Raw genomic sequence first — 23,117 nt, forward strand, 5'->3', positions numbered from 1 at the left:
GGCAGAGACAGGACCTTCCAACTCCCAATCCAGTGCTCAGTCCTCTGGAAAAAATGTTATGGATGATATGACAGTTAATAAATGAGGTTCTTAATTCTACCTGTGGTCACTCAGTGTACAGTAAGGCCACTCTTACCTCATATTATTGGATTCTACTCTAAAGAAGTTGGCCTAACGCCAAGTATCAAATATTAGCCAAAGGCTTTCACAGAGGTCTAGATCCTCAAATATTTAGGCACTTAAGTCCCCAATAGTGCCTAAATACCTTTGAGGATCTGGGCCATATTTAGGGCAAATGAATTACTGTGCTGTCTAGCTATACAGTGGTTTGGAGAGACCAATGGCACCAGAACTACGCCAGGAAATTGATTTGTACTCTCCAGTTAAGCAGATTTTTTAAAAATTGGATCCTGATTTTCTGTCTTGTGTAGCTGTGGCTATAGTGTTGCGATTTACAGACAATAATCACAGTAACGATGATGTGTTAGCAGTGTAGGCTCCAGCGCCTTAGGAGATTTATAGAAAAAAAAAAAAAAAACTGATGTCATCTGCTAAATCATAGAATATCAGGGTTGGAAGGGACCTCAGGAGATCATCTAGTCCAACCCCCTGCTCAAAGCAGGGCCAATCCCCAATTTTTGCCCCAGATCCCTAAATGGCCCCCTCAAGGATTGAACTGACAACCCTGGGTTTAGTCTGTCTGTAGTCGTCTTGGCCGGGGACAGAACAGGAATGGAGTCTTAGAACTTTTAGTAAGTAATCTAGCTAGGTATGTGTTAGATTATGATTTCTTTAAATGGCTGAGAAAAGAATTGTGCTGAATAGAATAACTATTTCTGTCTGTGTATCTTTTTTGTAACTTAAGGTTTTGCCTAGAGGGGTTCTCTATGTTTTTGAATCTAATTACCCTGTAAGATATATGCCATCCTGATTTTACAGGGGGGATTTCTTTATTTCTATTTACTTCTATTTTTTATTAAAAGTCTTCTTGTAAAACACTGAATGCTTTTTCATTGTTCTCAGATCCAAGGGTTTGGGTCTGTGGTCACCTATGCAAATTGGTGAGGCTTTTTATCCAACATTTCCCAGGAAAGGGGGGGTGCAAGTGTTGGGAGGATTGTTCATGGTTCTTAAGATCCAAGGGTCTGGGTCTGTAGTCACCTAGGCAAATTGGTGAGGCTTTTTACCAAACCTTGTCCAGGAAGTGGGGTGCAAGGTTTTGGGAAGTATTTTGGGGGGAAGGACGCGTCCAAACAGCTCTTCCCCAGTAACCAGTATTAGTTTGGTGGTGGTAGCGGCCATTCCAAGGATAACGGGGGTAATATTTTGTACCTTGGGGAAGTTTTGACCTAAGCTGGTAAAGATAAGCTTAGGAGGTTTTTCATGCAGGTCCCCACATCTGTACCCTAGAGTTCAGAGTGGGGGAGGAACCTTGACAAAAGTGGCAGGGTTTTTTTAGGATTTTGATTTTTTTTTTGTTTTACAAGGAGCACAGGTTTGAAAAGAAATTTTTTTTTTTCTTTGGGCTGGGTAAGCAGTTTTCCAAGTAGTTGGAGGTTTTTTGCTTTAATTTGGGCCCAGAGCAGAGACAAGGGAATTGTCTTTTTCTGTAGGCTGACAATCACTATCAGAGAGTGTGAACCAAGGCCGCAGGAGTGACTGTGGGATACTCTCCTGTGGACAGATGAAATGTTTATCACCTATGTCCTGACTCCCCTGCACCAGCTGAGGGAGAGAGCCTGGTACAGCAGTGATCACGCTGGTGACAGCTGGGAGTCAGTCAGGAAGAGGGGCTCCAGGGCGTCACAGCAGCCACGAGACCCAGCCTCCCTACTATGCCCCGCTTTCCCTGGCAGATCCCGCACCCCACTGCACCCAGGACCCCTCGGAGCCCCAGCCCCTCGCACACCGGAGCCCCTGCTACCAGTCCCCGCGAGTCCCCCTCGAGCGCCCGCCAGCCGCTCCCGCAGGCCGGGCCGCTGCACTGCAGTTCCGCAAGAGGCGGCCGGGCTGGGGTCAGGCGGCTCCTCCTCCCGCCGGCGGCCGGGTCACGTGTAGCGGGCGGAGCCGGCTCTCCCGGGGCAGAGCCCCAGACCAGCCCCGGCGGGGTGGGCCCTGCTGCCGCCTTCCTTCTCCCTATGAGCCGGGCGGCCGCGGCCGGGAAGTGTTGCCGGGGAGCGCCTGGCGCAGCCGCCGCTGTCCATGTTGGAGGGAGCTGGCACCGAGAAGGAGCCCCTGCTGCCTGCCCGGACAGCGGGCCGCGGCCACCCGCACAGGGGAACCTTCGGGGCCGGCGACTGCCCCGATCCCGCGGCCTCCTGCACCGTCGAGGACGGTGAGTGGCGCCCGGGGAGCCTCGGGCATGGTGCCACGGGCTGGTGCCTCGCAGAGGGGCAGGGAGATTATGGGGCGTTCCCGGCGTACCCAGGGAGTGGGCTCTGTAAAGTGGCACCTGTATAAGCGCCTGTAGGGGAGTCCATAGTAGGTAGCAGGTTTCAGAGTAGCAGCCGTGTGAGTCTGTATTCGCTAAAAGAACAGGAGGGCTTGTGGCACCTTAGAGACTAACCCATTTATTTGAGCATGAGCTTTCGTATTTTCCACTGAATGCATCCGATGGAGTGAGCTGTAGCTCACGAAAGCTTATGCTCAAATAAATGGGTTAGTCTCTAAGGTGCCACAAGTCCTCCTGTTCTTTTTTGCATAGTAGGTGGGTTTTGCCCCATAGAGCGTAGGCACTGCCGCCCGTGGGTGTGTGGGGGAGCTGGAACATCTAGAGCATGGTGCTTAAAAGACCCCTTAGATCAGCGATCTCAGTGCCTGGGGGTATTGCCTATGAAAAACCCATAGAACATGGACTTCAGCGCCTGCTGGGCGGTGCTTATAGCATATGGACTAGTGCCTGCAGGACCTCGGCCTTGGTGACACTAGGGTGGGTGGCAGCTGCAGAGCAAAGATTCAGGGCCAATAGAGTGATGCCCGTAATCATTCTAGACTGAGGGCTTGTCTGCAGGGGGAAACTGATGAAGTAGTTGATGGTGGAATAAAGTGCACTGGAGTAGCTCCCCATCTGGACAGTCTGTTCTGGAATAAAGGTGATTTGATTCTGGAACAGATTGCTGTGCTTTGGAAGTGCACTGTTTATTCCAGAATAAAGTGATTGTTTATTCCTAAATAGGATGTCCACACAGGGAGCTATTCCAAATTAGTTGTCCTGGAATAAGATAGTTCTGTCAATTTCCCAGTGTAGACAAGCCTTGGTGTATCAGGTTTAATGCCCATAGACTGATAGTGTATATACATAGCTGGCATGTGGATTTCAATTTGATTTGTCACATTGCATTACTTACCTTCACCATGCCACTGATTTATTTACTTACTTGTTTTGGATGAGTCTAGCTGACTGGGGATAATGAGTGAACAAAAACAAGAAGACTTGAGGTTTAACGTGTTTTCAATCATCCACTCCTGCATCATGGTGTTTTCTTTCAGAATTTATTTTATGTTAAGGGCTAAATGCTCCGCCCCCCCCCCCCCACAAGAGATGTAGACGTCTTAAGTGGGCGCTTAAGACGTCTTTATGTTAAAGGGAAGGTGTCATGGAAAATTGTATAAACTAAACTTCACACTGTCTTTAGGCTGGGATTTTCAAAGGAGCCAAAGGGAGGGAGGTGCTTATTTCCTATTTGAAATTCAACAAGAGTTGGGTGGCTAACTCTACAACTCTTATCAAATTTCAGTAGGAATCGAGCACCTAACTCCCTTAGGCTTCTTTTGAAAATCCCAGCCTTATATTGCAAGGCACTTTACATACTTGTTTCTAAGAGCCCAATTTTGTGTTGAACTTAGTAGCACTCGTTAGTCTCTAAGGTGCCACAAGTACTCCTTTTCTTTTTGCGAATACAGACTAACACGGCTGTTACTCTGAAACCTGTCAATTACTCATCATTGTGTGACGTAGATCTTAGATCTCAGTCCATCCCATGCTTTGCTGTACATTGGGTTACCCACATTTGCCATTCTTGCCTGTCAATTGCCCTTCTCTCCAAATCTTCCCATTTCATGTTGAGGTGCTTGATGTCATTCAGAACTGTTCATTTCCATGTTATTCATGATCTTCCTCTCTTTCTTCTTGTGTTTGCTGACATCCATTCAAGGATGGTATTTGGTAAGTGTTCTCTTTCGATTCTCAGCACATGTCCCAGCCACTGATGTCTTCTTTTTTAGATTATTTGTGAGAGGGTGTCTTGTCTAGTCATTTTTCTGACTTCTTCCATTGTGTGACTACTCGTGTTAAATACTGCTCACTATAAGGGTAGAATAATTGGGCCCAATCATGTCTATGCTCTGGGCGCTATAGCTGTGTTGCTACAGCTATGGCTCTGTAGCGCCGTTGTGTAGATGCTTCCTACATCAACGGAAGGGTTTTTTTTGGGCACTGTAGGTAATCCATCTCTCTGAATGGCTGTAACTAGGCTGATGGAAGAATTCTTCCATTGACCTAGCTGTGCCTACACTGGATGTTATGTTGGCATAGCTATGGTGCTATGGGGTGTGATTTTTTTCACACCCCGGAGCGCTGTAGCTATGTCTACCTCATTTTGAGTGTAGACTAGGCCTTTGAGTAGCGCATTCTCGGTAGTGCATAAATCACACACAAATTATCTTTACTAGAACTGCAAACACATTTATTTTAATATAAAACCTAAGGGTGGGATTTTTCCAAAGTGCTCAGCATTGGCTTAACACTACTCCCACTGAAATCTCTGGGAGCAGAATTAAGTCAGTGCTGGGTGCTTTTAAAAATCCCATCCTAACTGTTCCTCCCTTTTTCCCCAGTTCCTGACAGTATTCCTGTAATCAACTTTGGCATTATTATTCTGTGGTCACTTAAATGGGGAATCTAAGATTTAAAAAGATAAGACTACTGAAGGCCTTTTCTGCAGTTTGAAAGCAGCCTCTGTTTTTTTGTAAAGCAATTTAATCTCTGTTGCATTTGTCTTCATGGGTGATGTCAGGGTCTGTTTAAAAAAGATGTGGTTGATACACACAAATATGCGGTGACAGTTTTAAATTGTTTGCTAACCTCTTAGGAAATTGAATGCTATTCAAATCAGTCATCTGGGAATTCAATTCAGTGGTGCATATTGCTTAGTGATGCGTTATGCTTTTGAACCAGGGATGTGGGCAAAGCTATACTACCTATGGGATCAATTTTTTTCTCATAACGTCCCAGTCAGCCTCCTTGACTGCTATGTCCTGCAGGGATAGTTTGGAGGTGCTGGTACTGAACTTCTGTCGGCTATAGGAACGTCAGGGGAGATGGCATCTTCTCTTTTTAAATTCAGGCTCTAGAACCTGTTACTAGCGTGTATTATGTGCGTCTCTGAGCCCCGTCATCATTTGCTCTCTGAGGGAGAGACTTCTCCTCCTCCCCCACAGGCATGGACTGTTTCTGATTCCCTTTACTGGATTAATTACTGGGGCAATCAAAGATTCCTTGATGCCAAAGGCATATAGTCAAAATAAAGGTGGAAGTGCTCATTCTTCACTCTTGCTGTATATATAACTTACTGCAGACTTTGTTAATTAATTTTGGATTGATAATTTCATAATGGGCTTAAATTGCAGCAAGGGAGATTTAGGTTAGACATTAGGAAAAGCCTCCTAACTGTCAATGTATTTAAACACAAGAACAAATCACCTAGAATGGTTGTGGAATCTCTGTTATTGGAGATTTTTAAGAACAAACCCTGACAAGCATTTGTCTAACCTGTCTAGATAATACTTAGTCCTGCCTTGGTGAAGGGTTCTGGTCTAGATGACCTATCAAGGTCTCTTGCAGTCCTACATTGCCATGATAATATAACGGTTATGTAGTGATGCTTTATTTTACTTCATTACTTGCTGTCAGTTTTTCCCTTGTTTTGGATCCTGCCCTGGTGGATGTAGTAATAAAAGCTGCGGGTAGATATAAAAAGAGAGGACCCAGTCCTTCTCCCATTTCAATCTGTGGCACCATTCCATTGAGTTCAGTGGGATCAAGGTCAGGCCTAGAATTTTGAAGCTATTTATCTTTTTAAAAAATGTAAATCTGCATAACAGACTGAAGTTGTGTTGGACTATAGATGCTACCAAAAAGGAATTTGGCTGAGACTCTATTAAATAGGAATTGTTCTGATTTTCTTTATCTCTGATTTTTGCTGACTGGAAATGCAGCCCTTTGTGCCTGTAATAACAACTAGGTAAGAGTCAGTCACTTAGAAATCATTCCAACAGGATTTATTTCACTTTTCCTTTTCTCTGATTAACCTCTCTATGAGCCCTTGCACTGGAGGGGATGTCTTTGTCAGCAAAACAGTAGGCTTCTGGGAATCAAATACTCAAATCCTGACAAAGAAATCCTGACACTGAGTGCTATGTAAGTTACTCAGAGCTTAATGTCTACATGGGGCAACTTACTGGCATGATACAATTATCAACATAATTTAGCAACATCAAGTAAACTGAAAAAAGGCCACTATTACTCTGAATAAGAGTGTCCAAATGGGGAATTATAACTATAGCAGTAAAGCTATGCCAGTATGTTCTGTGTTTTTACAGTGCCTAGCACAATAGGGTACTGGCCCAGGACTTGGGCTTCCAGAGACTGGTAATAAAAATAATTAACAATAGTAATGCCAGTAAATTTCCCTTTATAGAGAAGCCGTGGATGTGTGTGTCTTTTGAATAGACTTTGCAAATAGAAATCCTGTCTGCTTGCATAGACATTAAAGTTCTTTTTGAAAGAGGGGTTATCCTTGTGTTCTTGGCCATAATGTCCTCTCCCATTCCCCATACTGTTGTGGGGGGAATGGGAGTGTTCAGCTGATGGTGACCATCATTGCCAACACATGGCTGATTTTCAGTGAATCTCTGTGTATAGTTTGTGATAGATGTTGGTGTCCGTCCTTTGTTGTGAAAGGTGCAGTGTAAATGTAAGAATCTTATTCTTATACCACATGTGTGGGGGAGTATGTAACATTAATAGGGACTGAGATTATTCCTACAGAGTAAGTGAGGGTTCAAATAGCAAGTGTATTATAAACAATTTATCTCCCAGATTTTTAAAGCCATGACTACCTATTTTTTATGGTTTCCTGCAGACTCTTAACTATGTAAGATATGGGAGGTAATTGTCCTGCTCTACACAGCAACTGGTGAGGCCTCTGCTAGAGTACTATGCCCAGTTCTAGGTGCTTCACTTTAGGAAAGATGAGGACAAATTGGAGAGTCCAGAGGAGAGCAACAAAAATGATAAAAGGTTTAGAAAACCAAACCTAGGTGGAAAGGTTAAAAAAAAAATTGGGTATGTTTGTCTTAAGAAAAGAAGACTGACTTGGGGGACCTGATAAGTCTTCAGATACATTGAGTGTCACAAGGAGGATGGGGATCAGTTGTTCCCCATGTCCACTAAAGGTTGGACAAGAAGAACTGTAATGGGCTTAATCTGCAGCAAGGGTGATTTATGTTAGGTATTAGGAAAAACTTTCCAACTATAAGGGTAGTTAAGTGCCAACAGAGGTTGTGGAATCCCCATCAGAACAGATTAGATAAACACTTGTCAGGGATGGTGTAGGTTTACTTGGTCTTGCCTCAGCTTAAGGGGCTGGACTTAAATGATGTCCCTTCCAGCCCTACATATCTCTGATTTTTATACTTTATTTTGAGCAGTATTGTTCATTTTGGCCCCAGGGTTACCAATGGTCCACACAAATTTTATGCCCCCTTGTTGAAAATGTTTACATCAGAAATAATGAAAAGGTTATAGAAAGAGCTATTTACTCTAAAGAACTGTCTAAAGACTGACAAAGCATTTTAAATTTCCTGAATTAATAATTTTTTTGTATACCTCACGTTGCCACACTGCCACACATTGCATTCCACATTTAGGCCTTGTTAAGTTGAGAGGCATTGTTCTTTGCAGGAGATGGGGGATTGTAGGGACACCGTTCGGACAAATTTTTTTCCAAATTTAAGTTTTGGAAACCTTTCTATTGGCCTTTGGTTTTGTAAAAGTTTATTTTTATATGATATCTTTTGACATTTTGATGGGGAAAGGTTGCTCTTTTCCTGCCCTCTCTTCCTGAAACAAATGACCTGTGAATCTTGTAACCCAACCACTTCATTTTAGAAACAAGCTACAGGAGGACCTGAAAGTGAAATTGAGTATATATAGACTAGTCTGTGTTTACGCTGGGTTTACTCACAGATTCTGTAGTGAAGTGTGAAAAGAAAAGTAGATTTCTTTATTTCATATTCACTCAGTTAAGGTAGTGTCTATAAGATAGGAAAGGAAGCTTCATCTCTTCATAATCCACATTCAAAAACACGATAAAATTTGACCATGGTAAGCAAGTTGGTGTGCTTAGACCTCTGCATATTGTGCTGACTTATATTATCTGATTTTTGTGTGCTCCCCTTTCCGTTGTTGTCTCTTGTCTTATACCTATATTGTAAACTCTTTGTGGCACAGATTATCTTTTTGTTTTGTGTTTTGTACAGCACCTAACACACTGGGGTCTTGGACCGTGATGGGGATGCCTAGTTGCTACCATAAATAATAATTAATAATTGGTGCGGCAGGCATTGCCCAGGTAACATAAATGACCACTGTTTCTTTTAACCTCACAGCTGCTGGAGCTGCCCATGATCTTTACATAAACCAAGCTGTAGTATTTATTGAAGATGCAATACAGGTAAATAGAATTTGTTTCTTTCTTACTGTGCCTACAGTGCTGCGTATTTGTTACATGTTAAAATTAAGGCTACAATTTAGTCATGGAGGTCATGGAAGTCACAGCTCTTAGGCTAGCTCTTATTTTCAGAATCTGTTTATTCCACATTTACTTTACTTAGGGTATTTTGAACAAACTTTGATTGAAGGAACGCTAAATAAGTGAGGGTAATAATTATACTTGGTGAGAGTTTAATGAATAGAGCAGGAGACTACTGTCAGAACTCTTGAGTTTTATTTCCTGCTCAGTTATTGGCTAATTGCACGGGTTTAGGCAAGGTAATTAGCCTCTCTGTGCCTCAATTAACTGAGCTATATATGGCAGTAATGATGTCTACCTCCTATAGGTGCTGAGGTATAATTTATGAGAGTAACATGTCTTGAGGTCCTTGGATGAAGAGGTCTTTATAAAAGCAATTTCTTTCCCATATCATTTTTTCTTCACATGTATGCAAGCTAAGGGGTAGTCATTGGTGGACTTCACTTTACATGAACAGTAATTTTTCTTTTTTCGTTGCCTCTATGCTGAAAGTGTCTCAAATTAGGTTTTAAATAGCTTTTTCTCCCTCTTTGAGGTATAGACCAAATGCAGTGTCTGAATTACTTTTCTGTGCTTTGTCTCCTGCCTCCAGTATCGTTCCATAAACCACCGAGTGGACTCCAAATCGCTGTGGCTTTATCGATGGTACTATTCAAAAATTTGCCAGTGGTGAGAACTTGGTATTCTGCTCTTTTTGTCTCTCTCATTTAGCAGTGGGTTTTGAAATGACTTCTTGTCTTTCTTTTTTGTTAGTTTGAGTAGCTAATATAATACTTGTTGTTTTATTCCCAAACAAACTTTTTCAGCAAATCAAAATGAAGAATAAATGTGCAAGTGATGAGAATGGACAGTAAGAAGTATTGTAAACTCTTACTCCTGCAGATAGCTCTATAGAATTCCGTGGGGCTAGTCACATGAGTAAAGACTGTTTGCAGGAATTAAGGGTTTGCAGGATCATACACTACAGTTATTCAAACTTGTATTTGTTATTAGCATTTAATTAAGCAGCAGCAACTGTGTGTCTTCTAGCTCATCTCTTTTCCAGTGGGTGCTATTAAAAGTCCAACATTTTCCAAGCTGTGGTATTTGGTTTGAGGCCAGCCTTTTTATTCTAAATGCAGACAAAAGTCCTGTACTGCTTAGAGGTGTGATATAGTGCTTTCAGATGGTGTCCATTATATGCATTAAGCTTAATACCATTATGAAATTTGATATCCTTCTGATCTCATTTAATTTTGTCATTGGTGTCTGCACCCTTTAATTCCTGTCTTTATGTTCCCCACCCTTCCAGGGTTTTGAGTCTCACCATTACTCTAATCCTGGCTCTGGCTTTCATTGAAACCCCTTCTTCGCTCACGATCACGTCGGATGTACGATATCGCGGCACAGCCTGGGAGCCTCCTTGTGGCCTGACTGAAAGTATAGAGCTGCTTTGTTTCCTCGTCTTTATAGCTGACGTCTCTGGGAAGGTGAGCAGAGTCATGGTCTGTACAGTATGTAAGAAGCATGTGTGCTTGCTCAGCATATTTATGGTAGACTCGGTCAAAGTGATGTGTCTGTCCCTCCTTTATATTTTGGGAGATGGTGTGATTTGAAAGGATATTGAGGTTTGCAGTTTTTGAATTTGTGGTGTTTATATCTTAAATTTTGGAAAAAATGCAACTTCACATTGATGTATAAAAACAGTGCAAAAACACTTCAAAATTAGGGAGATACTAGTCATACATTTCCAAGAAATACAACCATATTTCCTTAAATTCAGACAGCTGTTCACTGACAATAAATAAATTGATAATTGTGTTGCTAAGGGCCAGATCTGGCTGACCTTATTTGGCCAGGTATTCTTGCTATTTTTGTTCGGGTTGTAGAATTGGGCCCTAAATGATCCAGTTTTCTCAGATTCAGACTAATTTCTGAAGTTTGAACCCTTAAGTGCTTCCTATTTTTGAAGGATCAGCATTTTGATCACTACACAGATATTTACCGTGTGTGTGTGTGTGTGTGTATATATATATGGTTTACTCAAAGAGGTGAGGAGCACCTGCAACTTCTGTTGACTCTTACTTAGCTCCGCTAGTAGAAGAATTCTAGGATTCAGTGTAAGGTGTGTTTGCCACATTCCGTGGGAAATATTTGCAACAAAGACTGAGGCTTTGTCTACACTGGCAAGTTTCTGTGCAGTAAAGCAGATTTCTGCGTTGTAACTCCCATGGTGTACACACTGCCAAGCCACTGAGTGAGCAGAAACTGCGCAGTTGCAGTGCTCTAAACAAACCACCCCGATGAGAGGTATACAGTTTTCTGCGCCGGGGATACAGCACCACGGTGCCAGTGTAGACACCCTGGTCAATTACAGTGCTGTGATTGGCCTTTGGGAGGCGTCCCACAATGCCTGTTCTCGCCTCTCTGGCCATCGGTTTGAACTCTACTGCCCTGCCGTCAGGTGACCAACTGTCATCCCCACTTCGTAAATTCCTTGGGAATTTTGAAAGTCCCCTTCCTGTTTGCTCAGTGATGCGTGCAGTGGTCTCAGTGCATCTTTCCAGGTGAGCAAGCCTGCTCCATGCACCAGGCGATCCCCCGCTTGGAGCAATGCCAAGCTCCCCATCAGCATTTGGGGAGAGGAGGCTGTTCAGTCCCAGCTGCACCCCAGCCGTAGGAATTATGACACCTACTGACAGATTTCACAGTGCATGGCAGAAAGGGGTCATGACTGGGACACACTGCAGTGCAGGGTCAAAGTGAAGGAGCTGCAGAACGCCTACCACAAGGCGCGGGAGGCAAGTCGCCACTCCGGTGCTGCGCCCATGAGCTGCCGGTTCTACAAAAAGCTGGACGCAGTACTTGGTGACGACTCCACCTCCACTGCGAAGGCCACTGTGCATACTTCAGTGGCTCGCCTGCCAGTCGAGAGTGGACCGAACCAGGAGGAGGAAATCTTGGACGAGGATGTGGAGAGGGAGGGGGACCCAGAGGCAGAGGACGACTTGGAGGTCAGAGATGCATGCAGCCCAGAGCTCTTCTCTACCCCTCAGGAGGCTAGGCAGTCACAGCTGTCGGATCTTGGCGAAGCACAAACAGGAGAGGAGGCCCCTGGTAAGTGGCTTTGATTTGGGAATCGCTGAAGCGAGTTGTTGGGGGCAGGAGGGTTGCAGAAAGCAGGCTTGTGTCGGTATGATGCGCGTACCACCACATGCCTAATCTGAGTGGTGGAACAGGGTGTTGATTGACTCCCTCACTTCCTGGGAATCTGCCTCAGAGATCTCCATGAAACTCTCATGGAGATACTGGGCAATCCGCTGCTGCAGGTTCTTTGGCAGAGCTGCTTTGTTTTTTGCCCCATTAAGGGTAACTTTCCTGCACCACTCTGCTGTCACTGGGGGCCTGGGGGGACACCATTGCTGCACACAGGCGAGCTGCATAAGGGTCAGGGCGGAAGCCGCAGTCTTGGAGAAGACCCTCCCGTGATTTTCTGCTCACCAAGTTATTCCCTAAACTATAAAGGCAAGAAGAGTGCGACATTGATCTCGCAACGCATAACAGTTACGACACGAGATTGCTTGTGGCATTCATGGAGGTGCTGACCACAGTGGAAGGCTTCTTTTGGGCTTGGAAAATAAGCACTGAGTGGTGGGATCACATCGTCATGCACGTTTGGGATGATGAGCAATGGCTGCAGAACTTTCGGATGAGGAAAGCCACATTCATGGGCCTGTGTGATGAGCTCACCCCAGCCCTGTGGCGCAAGGACATGAAAATGAGAGCCCCCCCGTCGTTGGAGAAGCGCATGGTGATTGCACTGTGGAAACTGGCTACTCCAGACTGCTACCAATCGGTCGCTAACCAGTTCGGAGTGGGAAAGTCGACCGTTGGACTCATGTTGATGGAAGTATGCAGGGCCATTAATCGCATCCTGCTCCGAAAAACCATGACTCTGGGGAACATGCGTTTCATTGTGGATGGCTTACAAATGGGCTTCCCTAACTGCAGAGGGGTGATAGATGGCACGCATATTCCAGTTCTGGCACCTAGCCAGACCACCTAGCCACTGAGTACATTAATCATAAAGGGTATTTCTCAATAGTTCTCCAGGTGCTTGTAGATCACCGTGGGTGTTTCGTGGACATTAACTCAGGCTGGTCCTGAAAGGTGCACAATGCACGGATCTTTTGGAACACTGAGCTGTTCAGGAAGCTGCAAGCAGGAACTTTCTTTCTGGACCAGAAGATCACCCTAGGGGAAGTCAAAATGCCCATTGTGATCCTGGGAGACCCTGTCTACCCCTTAATGCTGTGGCTTATGAAGCCATGCATGGGGCACCTTGACAGCAGCAAGGAGTGGTTCAACAGGCTGAGCAAGTGCAGAATGGGTGTTGAGTGTGCTTTTGGCTGTTTAAAGTCCTGCTGGTGCTGCCTCTATGGGAAGCTGGACCTGGCCGATGACAATATTCCTATGCTTATAGCTGCATGCTGTACGCTCCATAATATTTGTGAAGGGAAGGGTGAAAGTTTCACTCAGGGCTGGACCGCTGAGGTTCAGTGCCTGGAGGCTGAATTTGAACATCCAGAGACCAGAGCTATTAGAGGGTTGCGTGTGGGCCATAAAGATCAGGGATGCCTTGAGGCAGCAATCTGAAGCTGAAAGCCACTAATATTTGTTGCTATGCTCGGGAATGCAGTGCTTGTAATGCTAGGAGACGATTGTGATTGGTGTAGATGATGCACTTTGAAGGTGTAAGAAAATTGCCTGTTGCTTTGCAGGGCTCTATTTGCTTTCAATTAATGTAATAAAGATTACTTTCAAACCAAAAGAATTATTTTATTAAAAAAACAACAGCCAGAGGAGAGAGAAACAAAAAACACATTACCACTGAGGGGGAAGGGGGAAGGGAGGGTCCCAGCAGTAGGTTGGGTCCCAGGATGGTTAAAGATTTGTGTATGTCCAGGTATCATATCCAGCCTCTCCTTTGGAGTACAGTGCAGCAGGTACTGTACTTCAGCAGGGCTAAACTGCAGAGGGACGGGTGTTGAGTGCAGTGGGTACTGGGAGTCCGCAAGGCTGGACTGTGACGGGGCAGGAGTTGAATGCAGCGAGTACAGACTGGAGCCAGGAGGTTGATAAGAGGTGTGTTGGCAGTGTCTGGGGGGCGCATGGGAAAGAGTTTTGCAACAACAGCTGCCGGGGAGGGCGGGTGCGGAGCTACTCAGTTTGCAGTGTTAGTGGCTCCTGGAGCATGTCTGCTTGGCGCTCCATAATGTGTAAGAGCTGCTCCGTGGCTTCGTTCTGGCGCGCCACATTCTCCTTTCTGTCCCTCTTCTCGGTGTCCTGCCACTCCTTCAATTCTTGTTTTTCGGCTGCGGAGTGCATCATGACATCATGCAGCAAGTCCTCCTTAGTTCTTCATGGCCACTTTCTAATTCTGCGCAGCCATTCAGCTGGCGATAACAGAGGGAGGCTGGGCTCCCCAGGTCACATCTGTGAAGCCAAAATGCAACATTTTACAGAAGTAGTATTATTTGCAACACACAGACCAATGATTTAAAACACGGCCACTATTCTCAAACCTGTCACTAACTGGCTGACCCCAGACAAGCACACATGAGCCACAAGACTTCCAAAATGGAGAGTTGGGGCAGGGGAAATCAGTGTTCCAGGACCATACTGTATGTGGGGCACGTGGCTCTTGGGGAGAGCCAGCACTGGGGGGGGGCCTTATAATCATTCCTGTCCCCACATTTTCCACAGGCTGTATTCATTATGGAAGATATTTCACTGCTGTTAGTGAGAGTGAGCAGCATATTGATAAACAGTGCGGGATCCATTCCTGCAGACCAAAGAGGCAGAGCGTGCAGTACACAAACTGTTGAAAGAATGTGCCAAATGCGGACGGAAGCACAGGGATTGCTGGGATGTGAAGCAATGCATCACAGGGCATTGGTACAGGTCCCAGGTTGCCCTGCGATCCCCTCCGCCTTCCCAGAACTCTTAGTGGCAGAAGAGGAAGAGAAGCTCTGTGGGATAGCTGCCCAGAGTGCACCGCTCCGAATACTGCTGCAAGCACCACAAGTGTGAACTTGCTATTGTGCAGGCAGCTGACAGCATTAACACGCAACAGCAGTTTCCCTTCAGTGCTCTCTGAGCGGCGCTGTAACTCTGCCAGTGTAGACATACCCTTAAAAATAACACATCTTTGACAGTGTATTTGGATCAGTTTCCTTTTCAGTTTAGCCCCTACTCAACTTGTTATGGTTTAACAGATGTTTAAATTTTGTTTGCCTTCCAGAGTTATTTAATTGGTTGGGAAGAATTTCAGAAAACGAAATGGCTGCTGGCTTATATCCTGACACTGGTGGTTTCCCTTATCGACTGGACTGTGTCACTGAGCTTTTCTTGTACAGAGGTAAGAATTGTTTTTACCTCCATCCCTCCCCAAACTATCAGCAGGCTTGTGGCAGGGAGGGAATTACTGCAGGGAAGGCAGTTAGGAGGGCCTGGACTGTGTGGTGCCTAAAAATTTCAGTGCAGGGTGGGGAGTCTTGCTTTTATTGTCTTGTGTTTGCTGCTGGAGTGAACATAATGAGACATTAGGAAACACCTGCTGTAGCAAAGCTAGTCTTTAGGGACTCTTAATTTGAGTTTCTCAATAAAGGATGTAATGCTTTCTGTAAAATTAAATAAAGCTTTGCCAGTATAAGTAGTCTTTGTGATAATTTGAATGGAATAGAAAAGAATCTGGCCATTAGCAGAAATTTCATTTTGCAGGAGGGAGAGGACAGAATTTTCCATTGAATTTAACTGTGTAGGATTTACGGAGGGTAGCTGCCCATGGCCAGCACTCCATTTCAAAATGTCGAGATAAATATAGTGCCAAATCTTGCGTTTTCAGAGGGAGTTGCAGTCATTTTAACCATGTGACTTTACAAGAGCAATATGATGATAAATCTTGTGATATGCTTCTAAACACACATATCCTAATGATAGTAACCTAGCTTTTCACTCATCTTCCTCCACTGTGCAACAGCTCCCCTGGCTGCAAGTCACTCGCACTGAATCATCATCAATCAGTGATTACAAAATATTCAAATGTACAGGAAGAGAATGAGGTTGGAGTTTTGCATTTTGTGTTAATGCAGATTCCTGTGCCAAAGCCATTGTCAAACACGACTCACCCACCCCCAGCAAAGCATGTAAACCTTGCTTCAGGTCATTTGCAGGAGTAGCCAGGGGTTGAATGCAGTTGGCACTGTTAGTGTCAAACTGTTAGCCTCACAATTTTGTAATGCATATTTTAGTGACTAGGATACTGGTGCAGTGGCAAAGAAAGAATTTTTAATGTTGAATGGACATAACAGCTGAACTTGCATATGAAGCAGGAGTGTTCTGCTGTCCCAGCTAGCTTCTTTTTTTATGTTTTACCTGAGAGACAAGGTGGGTGAAGTAATATCTTCTATTGGACCAATTTCTCTTCATGAAAGAGATAAGCTTTTGAGCTACACAGAGCTCTTCTTCAGGTCTGGGAAAGGTAATCAGAATGTCACAGCTAAATACATGATGGAACAGATTGTTTAGCATAAATAGTTTACCCATATTGTAAGAGACCAAGGTGAAGTGCCAGTTAGCTGCAATCATAGGACTAAAAAAGAGGGGATTAGTGGGTTACAGATTGTTATAGTAAACTATAAATCCAATGTGTTTATTAAGTTTGTGATTTCTAGTGTCTAGCAAAGTTATGAATGAAAGCTCTTCTTTTGAAGATGTTGTGCAAGTTTACTTTGAGGATGAGGATTGAGAGTTCAGATATGGAGTAATCATTCTGTGAGGAGTGTTCACCCGTGGGTGATAGTGTTTTTTGTCCTTTATCATTTTTTGTGTGTGAGTTCTATATCTGACTCATCAAACCCCATCTTCAGAGGAAACTTGCACAACACTTTCAAAAGACAAGCTTGGGAGCTTAAATTCATAACTTTGCTAGACACTAGAAATTAATTTTCCCCCTACTGTTACTCAGCCTTCTTGTCAACTGTTTGAAATGGGCCATCCTGATTATCACTACAAAAAGTTTTTTTCTTCCTGCTGATAATAGCCCATCTTAATTGATTACTCTCGTTAGAGTTGGTATGGCAACCTCCATTTTTTCATGTTCTCTGTATATATATCTTCCTACTGTATTTTCCACTGCATGCATCTGATGAAGTGGGCTTTAGCCCTCAAAAGCTTAGGCTCAAATAAATTTGTTAGTCTCTAAGGTGCCACAAGTGCTCCTCGTTCTTTTAATGGACTTAATAAAGACACTGGAATTATGACTTATTACAACAATCTGTAACCCACTAACAGCCCCCCCCCCCCGTCCCCTCCTGTGACAAGAGGGGTGTTAACAGGTCACTTCATCTTGAATGGACCCTTGAAATACGTGTTAACTACTTATGCTAAACAATCTGTTCCACTTTGTATTTAGCTGTGGCACTCAGGCTTTGTATACACTGGAAAGTGAGAGACAAAACTTTTGTCGTTCAGAGGTGTTAAAAAAATACCACCACCCCGAAAGACAAAAGTTGATGACAAGCGTTGGTGTGAACAACGCTTTGTCGGCAGGAGAGCGCTCTCCTACTGACAAACAGCAGCTACACTGTGCGTCTTTTAGTGGCACAGCTATGTTGCTAAAATCTGCGTAGTGTAGACATAGCCTCGGAGTACGTTTCCCAGACCTGAAGAAGAGCTCTGTGTGTCTCACCAACAGAAGTTGGTCCAATAAAAGATATTACCTCATCCACCTTGTCTTGCTAATATGCTGGTACCAATGCTGCATACTTTTGAAGCAGGTTTAAATACAATAATAATAACAACAAAAAAGGCATCAGACCAAAACCCTGGTTGAGGGAATGAGGTAAATGTCTTGTTTTGTTGCTGCATCAAGTTAATGCAAGTTAGTCTCTATATTGGCTAGCAACTGCTTCTGAATCCAAACCATTGTTAATATTTAGGCCTGGTCTGTACATAGTTTTTGTACATTTTGTGATTTTTCTACTGAAAGAGTTAAATCTGCACAGTAGTGCTCTATCGTATTATAACCTATTCTCCTCCTTTTATGGGAATGAGCTGTACTGGGATAAGCTCCTTTATACCAATATAGCTGCATCCAATCTTCGGTGGTGGTGGGCTTGTACTACTTTCACTATATAGGTATAGTTAAAATGGTATAGTTTTTGTGTATAGAAAAGCTTTTTGGGAAAACCCGATGCACCCTAATGTACAAATCCTGGACCCAACTGTCTGTAAACTAAAGAAAACCGTGTGTGTCTAAAATGGTACGTTTACCTCCATCCCTCATCCTTGTAGTGATCCTGATGATTTTTCAGTGGCCTAAGGAGTCCTTCAGCAAAATCAGAGAAGTAAAGACTTTATATTTCTAACCTAAAAAAGGTCTGTAGGGGAGAGGGGAAGCAGAAGTAAAAGATAAATACAGCATGAAAAGTTACTGTGTTCATATATAATAAAAAAAATCAAATGACAAAACTATTTTCCCTTTTGAGGATCACTTTAAAAAAATTAAAGAATTTGTTTAAAAAAATATTTACATAAAGGCTGATTTAAAAAAAACACTAGATTTTTGTAAGTTGCTTTCCCCTGTGTGCAATACAAGTTGCCTTTTGCTTGCAGAATAAAGCTTTGTAAAATCATATACTTGGTAAGGGTTTGACAACTAATGGTTAGAACAAGGGACTGAGTCAAAAATCCAGGGTAATAGCATGCTCAGCCACTGATTCACTCTGTGTCCTGGAGCAGGTTATGTATTAGCTGCTTTGAAAATTCCACCCTTAACCTTTGTGAGCCTCAGTTTACCTGGCTGTAAAATGAAATGAATGATCAATAGGTGCCTTACAAGATGATGGAAGACTAATTCATGAGTGTTTGTAAAACACACTGAGATCCTTGTGTACAAGGGGCTTTAGAAGTACAAAGTATTCTAATCGCCTTCATTTATTGTCTGAACTTTGGACTGGGTTTAGCTGTTGCATAATAAAAATTCCTTTTATGAAGTGTCATTATTTCTGGAAACCCATCTTTTTCTTCATCTTTTCTGACAAAAATGCCTAAAAAATTAGTGGTGTCTGCTGTGTGAAACTTTGTAGGGCTCAATACCAAATCCACTATTTTATTTTCACAGACTGTAAGAATAAGACGAATTCTCCGGCCCTTCTTTCTCCTTCAGAACTCCTCTATGATGAAAAAGACATTAAAATGCATCAACAGCACTCTGCCAGAAATGGCAAGGTAGGTAACAGCACAGTAATTTCCCTCAGATCTGTTGCAGCCTTGTACCTGAACATGCTTTTTAGGTAGTCTCATTATTCTGGGAGTGTGGAGTCTGGACAGGTTCTATGTTGAGAGAGACCAGCTAGGTAAATGATTAGCCACTGAGCGGATGAAAGAAAATCCCTTACAGGAGCAGGCTGTGGCCTACCTATAGCTGGGAAAATTATCTATGCAGTAACTTAAATGTTACCCAAGTGGTGAGGTGAGCTAATTCTGTTCTGTATAGTTTCTCATACTGCGCTTATCAACGTAGTATTTGAGTGCCTTCCAGTAGTGCATTAAGTTATGTGACTAGGGGTTGGTCTACACTACAGAGTTAGGTCGACCTAACTCTGTAGGTGTCTAGACTACAACGTTGCTCCCGCTGATTTAAGTCACCCACTACACCGACCTAATAGCTCTACCTCCGCGAGGGGCGTAGTGCTTAGGTTGATGTAGTTAGGGTGACACAGTGTCTGTGTAGACACTGTGTTACTTACTTTGCCTGTTGGCTATCAGCCCCACACATGGCTTACAGCTGGAGCCCCCATACCCCAGGGTTAACAGTCCCAGCTGTCAGCCCTGCATGGGGGTCATAGTTGGAACCTTCTACCCTGGCAAGGGTGTGTGTGTGTGCTCCAGCTTTCAGTGCCCCACAATGCCCCACACAGTTAAGTCGATGGAAGCGCTCCTAGTGAAGACATGCACCACCAACAGAGGGGGTGTAGAGTGGACATGAACCATTGCAGTAATTATTGCAGTGGTTGTACGTCGACCCATCTTAGGTCGCCTTAATTTTGTAGTGTAGACAAGGCCTAAATCTGCAACTATCATGTGTTGTTTGTTTTCTCTTCCTCTTCCTGGGGGAGAGGCATGAGCAGTGGAATGTTTTGTTTTGGTAGGCTTTTAGGGTTCGTTAGGTTGGTTGCTTGTTTTAACTATGCATGTTACTATGCTTCCCATCACAATGGCCAAAGGCTCTCAAAGTTTCACTTCCTTTCTGGGAGCTTGAGGCCTGGTGATTGTGTACCTTATCCTGAGAGTTGTGGGTATGATCACTTCTCAGTATCAGATCACTTGTCTATTTTAAGTCTTGCCAGCAAGCATGTGGTGCCTATAAAACAAGTAGCAGTAGTGATGATTTGTGCATGTGAACGTGTTTGTCTCTCACACTTTTATATAATACTTGGTACTCATACAGATCTTTTTATACTGAAAGTACTATTGTGACTGGGGTCCTAGTGGGGAGCCAGCTGTGGTCACTCAATTAGAGGGAAATGGAAAGAATGGGACAGACAATCCCCATAAAGCTGGTGGCTATTCCAATACTTAGATTTACCAAGCCAGCATAAAACAGCTTCTTTATTACCTTACGGGTTACTCAGAAGTCCAAACAACACAGTTCCCTTAAAGTGATCCAGCCTCTGGTCTCCATCCAGGTACCCATGTCAAATATAATGAAAATTTCTGTAAATCTTATTTCATCATATAAAAGAAAAGGTTCTACCAATCCCAAAGTACCGGACACATTACCTCCTAGGTTAATGAATGTTTCAGATCTTACCCAAATACATGCTACAGCCAATTCTTATTAACTAAACTAAAATTTACTAAAAAACAAGAGAGAGAGAGTATGGTTAAAAGATCAGTATACATACAGACATGAGTTCAACTCATTGAGGTTCAGATTCACAGCAGGGATGGTGAGCTTTGTAGTTGCAAAGAGTTCCTTTAGAATTCAGTTCATGGGTCATCGTCCAATGTCCAAATCTCATATTCAGGGCGTACCAGCATAACTGGGACCTCAATCTTGCAACTTAAACTTCCCCCGAAGAAGCTTATGCAGATCTGAGATGACAGAATCAGGACCCAAGGATCTTTTATACAATTTCATGTCCTCTTTGACAAGTTGGGAGTTCTTCGGGGAACAAAAGGACTTTGAAGGAGGTCCATCACCAGTACTTAGCTATATGAATTAACATAAGGCCATTTGCTTGTTCCTCCATCATTCACAGTGCTTTTCAAAGACAGATGAATACTGAGACATCCCATGTTTACAATTCATTTAAATGATATCAGAATACAGCATAGACAGGGACTGTTGATTACATTGTTGACCCTACTCATACATATGTAAATACACAAAAACACAAACATTATCTCCCCACATGTCTTTTGAGGGTTATTTATTTTGCAGGATGTTTAACCCTTTCTAGCCATGCGTCACAACTATGTACATTAATCCTCATAACCCCCTTGCATTAGGGGAATCAGACATCAACTGGTTAAGTGTCTTGTCCAGGACCCCTGAGAGAATCTGTTTCAGAGCTGTGAGTAGAACATAGGGAATTCTTGGGTCCCAATTATGAACTCAAACCATTAGGCTACCTTCTCCTTTGATGCATTTATTGCAGGGTGCTTTACTTCAGTATTTTCATTCTTGGGGGAGCATTATCAGTACAGATATTGATTTGTATGTTCTTATTAGAAGCCTTTAACTAGAAAACAAAGTAAGGGGTGCAATCAAACGGCATGATGCTTTTTTAAAGAGACTTGTTCCTGCACATGCGTGTGTATGGTATATAGACTTTGCTATATCCCGTCACATCTCTTTGATTCAGACAGGGCATATTAATCTTAGAATCAAAGATCTATACAAACCCACTAAGACTATATATTTTTGCCAAAGGAGGTCATAAGGCCTAATGCTATAGAAACAATCCTCATAATTCGGTGACAGAAGACTATGACCCTGATTTTGGAAAGCATTTAGATGCATACTTAAGTCCCATTGACTTCAGTCCTGCAGTCAGTTTTGATTAAAGTCAATGACACATGCTTACGGGTCCTGAATTGGGATGCTGTTCCGAATAAGGCCTGTATGATTTGTTTAACTACTTTGCTCTAGCTTTTTTTAAAAACATTGTTTTTGTTTAGGACTGCATCCTCTAGTGTTTTAGCAAAAAACTGATGTCGACATATATATTTTCTCTCTGATAGCGTTGTTCTGCTGCTAGCTGTTCACTTATGTCTCTTTACCATGTTTGGTATGCTGCTGTTTGCTCGATCAAAGGTAACTAATAATTAACATTTATGCTGTGACAAATCCCAATATTATTTTTTCTGGCCTGAGTGGCTGTTGCATATGTTGGTTGTATGACTAAGCCAGAGAAACCCGTTCCCCAGCCTTCTTTGCCAGAACTCTTGGGATGAATTTATAATCTCTTACAGGAGGGTTGGTTTTAGAAACTGAATTACAAAATGTACTCAATCTAATGATTACTGTACTATATATTTAAGAATGCATTGGAAGGTCATTTCCAAACCAGTTTTACAGTCTCTTCTTTCTCCATCTCTAAATGCTATGTCTCCAAAACTGAACTTTGTCTTTATTTCTGAGCTGTGACTACACTAACCTCCCTACTGCATTTTTTTTTTTTATCCCTTTGCCTAGTTCTGTTTATAGCTATCCTGGCTGACATGGTGGTAAAAATGCCAGCAGCCTTATCCATGCAGGAGCTTCCAGTGTTACAGTTGATAAAGTTGTGCTGGTATTAGCACAGGTGAGAATTTTAAAGTAGGAACAGAAAGGCTAGTGTAGTAAAGGCCCTAAAATCACAACATGGAAACAGGGCCGTGTGTGTGTGTGTGTGTGTATATATATATATATCGAGAGAGAGAGAGAGAGAGACCAACTGGCCGACCGACCTACCTGTCTTCCCTCCCATGTCCATAGCCTTTAGGAAGACCTAAATCCTGTATTAACACTTCTACATCTTGCTTGTTTTTAACTGTTCTTTGTTATGTTTTAATGATTGTTAATCAGTCAGATGTCTGCCTGAAGGCGCTACAGCAGCATAACTGATTTGATTGTATTAGAACCTTGCATATAAGTTGCCTACATTTTCTACACTACTCTCACAGCTCTCTTGGTAGACTTGGCTGTCTGTATTGTATCAAGCAGTGAAAAGTGTTCTTGAGTGATTCTTAACTGATTTTCCCTGGCAAGAC

At 43.2% G+C, this 23,117-nt stretch overlaps 1 protein-coding gene across 2 annotated transcripts in view; it reads left to right on the forward strand.

Annotated features, from left to right (window-relative positions):
• The first annotated feature begins 2,072 nt into the window (after positions 1–2,072).
• TPCN2 (two pore segment channel 2) overlaps positions 2,073–23,117 on the forward strand; it is a 57,060-nt gene continuing 36,015 nt past the window's right edge. The window contains exons 1-7 of one of the 2 annotated variants that reach the window (XM_084632344.1): positions 2,073–2,335; positions 8,671–8,735; positions 9,406–9,482; positions 10,105–10,282; positions 15,097–15,213; positions 18,979–19,085; positions 22,107–22,179. In XM_084632344.1, coding sequence (XP_084488470.1) covers positions 2,203–2,335; positions 8,671–8,735; positions 9,406–9,482; positions 10,105–10,282; positions 15,097–15,213; positions 18,979–19,085; positions 22,107–22,179 — 750 coding nt within the window. In that variant the 5' untranslated portion in view covers positions 2,073–2,202. Of the gene's footprint in view, positions 2,336–8,670; positions 8,736–9,405; positions 9,494–10,104; positions 10,283–15,096; positions 15,214–18,978; positions 19,086–22,106; positions 22,180–23,117 lie in introns of those variants that run through there. The other variant, XM_084632345.1, reaches the window with a different exon arrangement.

This window comes from Lepidochelys olivacea (assembly GCF_965140295.1).
Source record: "Lepidochelys olivacea isolate rLepOli2 genome assembly, chromosome: 6".
Taxonomy (NCBI): Eukaryota; Metazoa; Chordata; order Testudines; family Cheloniidae; genus Lepidochelys; species Lepidochelys olivacea.